Source organism: Cygnus atratus, chromosome 19 (assembly GCF_013377495.2).
Source record: "Cygnus atratus isolate AKBS03 ecotype Queensland, Australia chromosome 19, CAtr_DNAZoo_HiC_assembly, whole genome shotgun sequence".
Taxonomy (NCBI): Eukaryota; Metazoa; Chordata; class Aves; order Anseriformes; family Anatidae; genus Cygnus; species Cygnus atratus.
In genome coordinates, this window is record NC_066380.1 from 9,858,980 (window position 1) to 9,864,979 (window position 6,000).

Below are 6,000 nucleotides of genomic sequence, written 5' to 3' on the forward strand. Positions count from 1 at the left end.
CTTCCCGCATCTGGAGCTCTGAACACCAGGTGCTGGGCCACTCAGTGCAATTCCCTGAGCACCTTTTCACTTGGCATCCCTCCAAAGCAAGAGGATCACTAAATTCCCAGTGATAGACTCACTCAAAGGTACATTTCTACCTGAACGGTTGTGTTTTGACAAAGTCTTCAACCATTGGATATAATTTTCCTGGATTTCATTAATAGGCTAGTCTCCCCCATCCCAATCTTGTAGAACAATAAGTGTATATGCTTCCAGTTGTGCAGAAGCTCTAGACAAAAAGAGCTAGGAATTAACCAAGCCCTGGAACAGGGTAGGTACGAGCAGTTTTTTCTGTGTAACACACTACATACAGAAGATGGACTGAGAAAGATTACTTGTAACTCAGCCATTGCAACTCTTGAAATATTGTGTATACTGAGACATTGCTTGCTCTTCCCATGTGCTCAATTAACCCTGCTTGTCAGGTAACATGAGCACAGAAAACAGCCAAGTGAGATTGCACTGCAGGTTCGTATCTTGGGTCTCTGGGGAGAAACATAGAGGAATATCTTGATCAGTAGAGGAAAATAATGACAATGTTTCTATTGACTCCTCCATCATCTTTTTCTCAACTTTAACAAATGGACAATCTTAAGAATTTGTCTTTCTACCTATGGCACAAAGTATCTGTGCAGCTTTGTTTTTTTCTTCAACAACTCTGCCTACGTCTCCCAGTTGTAAAACATTGATGATGTGCATCTCATCCTTAAGATCTGATTAACTCTTCAGTGATGAGCCCTCACTCCAATTTCAATGGACTCACGAGAAAAAGATATATCTGTAAATCATTAACCAAAAAATAATAATAATAATTAAAAAATCCAATTCTATTCCTGCCAAAGACAGTAATAAAGGACTTGCTGTAATGTATGGACTTATAATTTGGCTTAACAATGCTGAAAATATATGGGAATGTTCACCCACTATAGCTTAACAGGGATTCATAACATTTTCAGTGAAACGACTTACAGTTTGTGGAAGTGACAGGAGCATTCTAAGGAGGTTTCACTTTGAAAACCAAAAGACAGTTTTCCGTATTCACAATGCTTAATTTTTAAAGCATATGTTGTAAATAGAAAAATTAATGACTTGTAAATATCCTCACTGTTAGTCTATGATAAACCCTTTATACTTCAGTTACAAGTGTGCTATAGTTAAAATGGCCCTGGAATATCTGGATCAAAGACAATGCTAGGCAGCAGTATTTGGGACACAAATCAGGGGTTAATTCTTCTTTCATTGCCAAGGCACAGCCTTGAAGATGAAGTCTTCACCTTGACGGTGAAGACTGTGCATTTAACTCATTTAGTAATCTTACACTGTTTGCTGGTAATGCCAGTGCCCCCCTTTGTAATGACTGGGACAGAAACTGGAAGTGTACATGCAAGTACCAGGCATGGAGTTTATGCAATGGGGAAGAGGACCAGTAAACAGCAGCTAGGATCCCCTTATAAATCTAGGGATACAGAGGTGCATAGAAACAACATGCTAACCATACTCCCCCCTGCTTAAAATAACATATCACCAAAGAGTTACCAACCCAGAAAATTCACAAAACTACCTTTACTCTACATTCAAGGACCGTAGATGGAACCCTGGCATTTCCCCAGCTCAATCATTATCCTGAGTCTAAATCTGTGCTTTGCTCACAAACAGATTTACCTTACTATCAGATCCCAAAGCATGCAAAGATATATTGTCATCTGATGGCAAAAAGATTAACACATATTCTTCATTTTTTTCCTCATCATTTCTTAAGTAGAAATTGTTCACATAAAAAGAGACTTAGCAAATACAACGTAAGTGGGCACCGGTATCAGTGGATATATTTCCAAACAGGCAGTATCAACTAGCTGAGCCTGAAGCTCTTTCTAGATCTATCACTTATACACCTTTTTTGTTTGTTTGTTTGTTTCTGAAGAATGAGATTGTGAAAGTTGCCCACTGCTATGGACCAGCCTTGGAAACTGTAGCAACCAGAATACAGAGGCTATAGCTTCTGGCAGCAAGGCTAATATTATCTTTGTTTCAATTATTTAATATCTACATGTAAAACATATATGGATACATATTTATTCATCCATTGAATATAAACCAGGACTAATGCATTTAGGCTTAAAAGATGTTCCAGATCATTAACAGCAGGAGAAAAAAAAAAATCAAACTAAATATTATCCTTTTTTTCCTGTAGTGGTGGTAAATGGAAGAATGATTCTGAAGCTATTTTTATATTTCCTTTCGAAATAAGGTAATTGAGCTCATTACCATAAAGCCTGCTGGTAAATTATTTTCCTAAATTCCTGCTTTTTTGGCAGAGAAGTGTTACAATCTAAACCCAAAGTTTGTATTGTAGGGTCCTTCATATACAGCTGTAGCAGGAAGAGAGCTGAAAGGCATGTGAGCATAAAAGGATACTCTGTTCTACCACTTTCTGGGAAAATAACACAGAGGTTCGTTTGATTCTATAGATAATTCTGAGCATTTGGCAGTCCCTTCCTGCCCTGGTCTACAGACAACCCAAGTTTGCTGCTCTTCTGATATACCGTAAGGTCCCGCTTTTCTCGCAGTTGGGCAGGGCTGGCTAGAGTGATGAAGCATTCTTGTGGAGATGGGATCGGGAGGTTATAGTTATACTTGTTGTCACTAGCTTATTTGTTCTGATTGTCAGTTCAGTGCCATTTGCTTACATGCAGATCTTAAAAATAGATACAAGCACCAACAACACTGGATGGCTGATTGCTTTTTGTATTAGACCAGAAACAAAAAATCTAAATAAATAAATAGAACTCACCAATCTCTCTGACATAGGTGTCTTGTCTCCATCCGGCAAATGTTGTTCCAGAGCCAGCACAATACAATTGGCTATGATTGTAGCTAAAATCATGTATTCAAATGGAGTGGGAATCAGAAGTTAAAGAAGAAACTAGACAACATAAGAAGCACCTCATTGAAATCCCATTTCTACCTAAGCAGTTACATTGGTTGAGTGTTCAAAGATCTCTCATCTGTTTTGAAGACATTTGGTCTCCTAGATTTCCTCAGTTCTTTCTGGAGTGTCTCTGGAAGAAGAGTAGGAAACTGGCTCTCTTCTTTGTGAGAGGAGAGTTAGTGGCTTACACAAAAGCTGAGCCGCTCAAGGAGTACGGGAACAAGGATGAAGAGAAGAAAAGGTCAAAAAGAAACAAAAAGCTATTATTTATTATTTTTAAATGAAAATGAGAAGCTAAATTGCCACAGAATAGATAATACAGCTAGATGTCATCTGAGAAATTATTTTTCAGAAAGACGTTAATGTTAAACATTGTCGTTCAACTTGACCGCATAGCGTAAACAAGTAATGGGCTAGAAAAGTTCAATTTAGAGCATCTACGCTGGGCCAGAACATGAATTACTGAGAGAACACAATGCCTGCTCCTGATGAGAACCAAATCATCAGTGCCCCATTGAGCTGTGCAAGGGACGAGAGCCCCCAGGATGGAAGCAAACCCTGCACCAGGTACTCCCGCGCCTCTCACCCTCATCTCTAGCCCTGGCTCATGGCAAGTCCCTGCGCTCCCAGGGCGGAGCCACAAAACGGGCAGCTCCGCTCAGTACTGCTCAGCACCACGGGCAGCTCAATTCAGCAGTGCTCAGCGCTGCGGGGAGCTTTGCTCGGCACTGTGGGCAGCTTTGCTCAGCACCCTGGGCAGCTCCATTCGGCACCATGGGCAGCTCCGCTCAGCACCGCGGACACCTCTGCTCAGCACCATGGGGAGCTCTGATCAGCACCGCTCAGCACCGTGGTCAGCTCCCTCTCAGCATCGCTCAGCGCCGCCCCTGCCCAGGCCCCCTGGGCGCACCGCGGTGCGGGGAGCAGCGGGGGGCTCTGCCAGGAGGCTGCCTCCGCAGCACCGTGGGTGCCGACCCCACGCCGAGCGATGAAGAGGATGACCAGGCACCCAAGGGCTGGGCAGGGAGCAGACCGCATCCAGCCTTGCAGGAAATGCACTGCTCCGACTGCCACTGGGGCTTCGGAGCTTGTTTATTCAGGCTGAATGCAGGGAAGGAGACGTGGATAAGGAAACACAGCACAGCCTATGATTTTATAACAGGGATGGAGAGATCAATACATGTGTGTGTGTGTGTTCAGGAGGAAAGGAAGTGCATTCACTCTACTGGTGTGTATTTTTTTCCTGTTAGCCCCTCTGGAAGTGAAAGCTGGGGAAGCCTGAAGGGAATGGCCTCTGTGGCAATTGAAAGTGTTGCTAGGAGGCTGGGAGAAGGCCTTGCTGATGTTAGCTGGGATTATTAGGTGTGTGATATTAAATGAAAAGCAAACAACCAGCTCCCTTGAGATCACCAGTGTAATGCACTCCTGTACATGCACACACACGCACACACACACGCGCTCACGTACTATATCTACTCCCTGGTAACCTCAAATAATCTTGGAAGAAGAGCCTGCTTCCCTTTCTCACAGCTTACAACCCCACCGTGTGCATCATTACAAGCAGAGCCCCCTTCTAAGGAAGATCTCTGCAGCTCACTTGGCCTAGAAGCTGGTTCTGAGACAGAAAGCATCTGCCCCTTTCACAATACAGCAGATGAGCCCTCTCTTCACTTACTGCCTCCTCCTGTCATGAAGCTTTGCTTTTTTTTTATTTTTATATTTTATTTTAGAACACCCTAAGCTTAGGCGAGGTACCTAGTTCAAAGTGACAAGATTCACATTGGTGCCAATGCATTCAGGAGGTGATGTACTAAAAACCCAGCTGTAATGGTTGTATTAATCGGATTTTGCAAGGTATCTTGGCTATCGATATCTCTACTATCAACGCAGCTTCAATGCCAAGATGTCACCATTTTTATCTTACATTTCTTCCTCTATTCAGAGTGAGAAATAAGAGTTGTAAGGCTCTAAGATGGAAATAACAATCAGGCTTCATTAGCAGGAATCTCACAGATCCTTTTGCATTTGGTTTAAACCATAGGAAATGCAAATCTATGCAACTGTATATCTCACACCTAAATACACACCAGAATGCACGTATGCCTTACACCCCTGGCATAGTCAAAAGCACACTCTGCCGCTCCCACAGAAGCAATTTTCTGTGATACCAAGCTACACGGCCGTACATTACACCGGACACTAGGCTCCATATCACACACACCCGTCACATACCGGATCACACATGCACATCTATGTTAGCATCAGACACTTACCCTCAGCTGACTAGAGGGGTCTCTTCCCCCAGTCACCCCCTCCCCACCTTCCCCCCCCCCCCGTGCCCACACACCCTCCCTGAAAGGATATGGCCATTCTGTTATTCGCTTGGCGTATTTCCGTATAACATTATCTTCACTGAAGATGAAGAGGGATCTGTTGACTGTGAAGCAGTTCTGTTTGACAGGGATGGGATTGTAGAGAGCCATAGTCCTGGCTCTCTGAGCCATCGACTGCTTATACATCCTTTGGCCGGCCTGGGGGCCACCTTGCCGGCTGCTCCCTCTTCCAGCCCCGGCTGGCCCTCCACCTCCATAGCGTGTTGGCAGATCATCCCCGAACCGAGCCATCCTCGCAGTGCACGGAGCCGGGCGCTACAATCCAAACTGGCAGCCGAGGCGAGAGGAAGACGCATCACAGCGTGCAGCACTTCTCCCTCCGGGGGCTTCAGTTGCGGGGTCGGGATGGATCGCACCAAAATACAGAGCTGGATTTAAAAAAAAAAAAAAAAAAAAAAAAAAAAGCCTTCCCTTCCAACACCCCCTCCTCTTCCCTCGCCACCGGGGGCTGCCGGAGCAGGGGAAGGCTCCGAGGCTCGGCTCACCTCCCCGCACAGGTGCCGTGTCTCCGGCCCGACCTCATGGCCGGGGCCGAGGGGCTGGTGCCGGCCGGGCGCGGTCCCTCCGGCGGGGCTCGGGGCTGGCAAGGGGCCGCGCTGCTGCCGTGCCCGCCGCCGGAGCGCTCCGCCGTGCCCT

At 45.2% G+C, this 6,000-nt stretch overlaps 1 protein-coding gene across 1 annotated transcript in view; it reads right to left on the minus strand.

Moving 5' to 3' along the window:
- The window catches only part of LOC118257069 (voltage-dependent N-type calcium channel subunit alpha-1B-like), a 282,260-nt gene extending 276,665 nt beyond the window's left edge, over positions 1-5,595 (minus strand). Inside the window, exons 1-2 of the mRNA XM_050714494.1 lie at positions 5,336-5,595; positions 2,834-2,939 (exon numbers count right to left, since the gene is read on the minus strand). Coding sequence (XP_050570451.1) covers positions 2,834-2,939; positions 5,336-5,595 — 366 coding nt within the window. The remainder of the gene's footprint in view (positions 1-2,833; positions 2,940-5,335) is intronic.
- Positions 5,596-6,000: the final 405 nt, after the last annotated feature.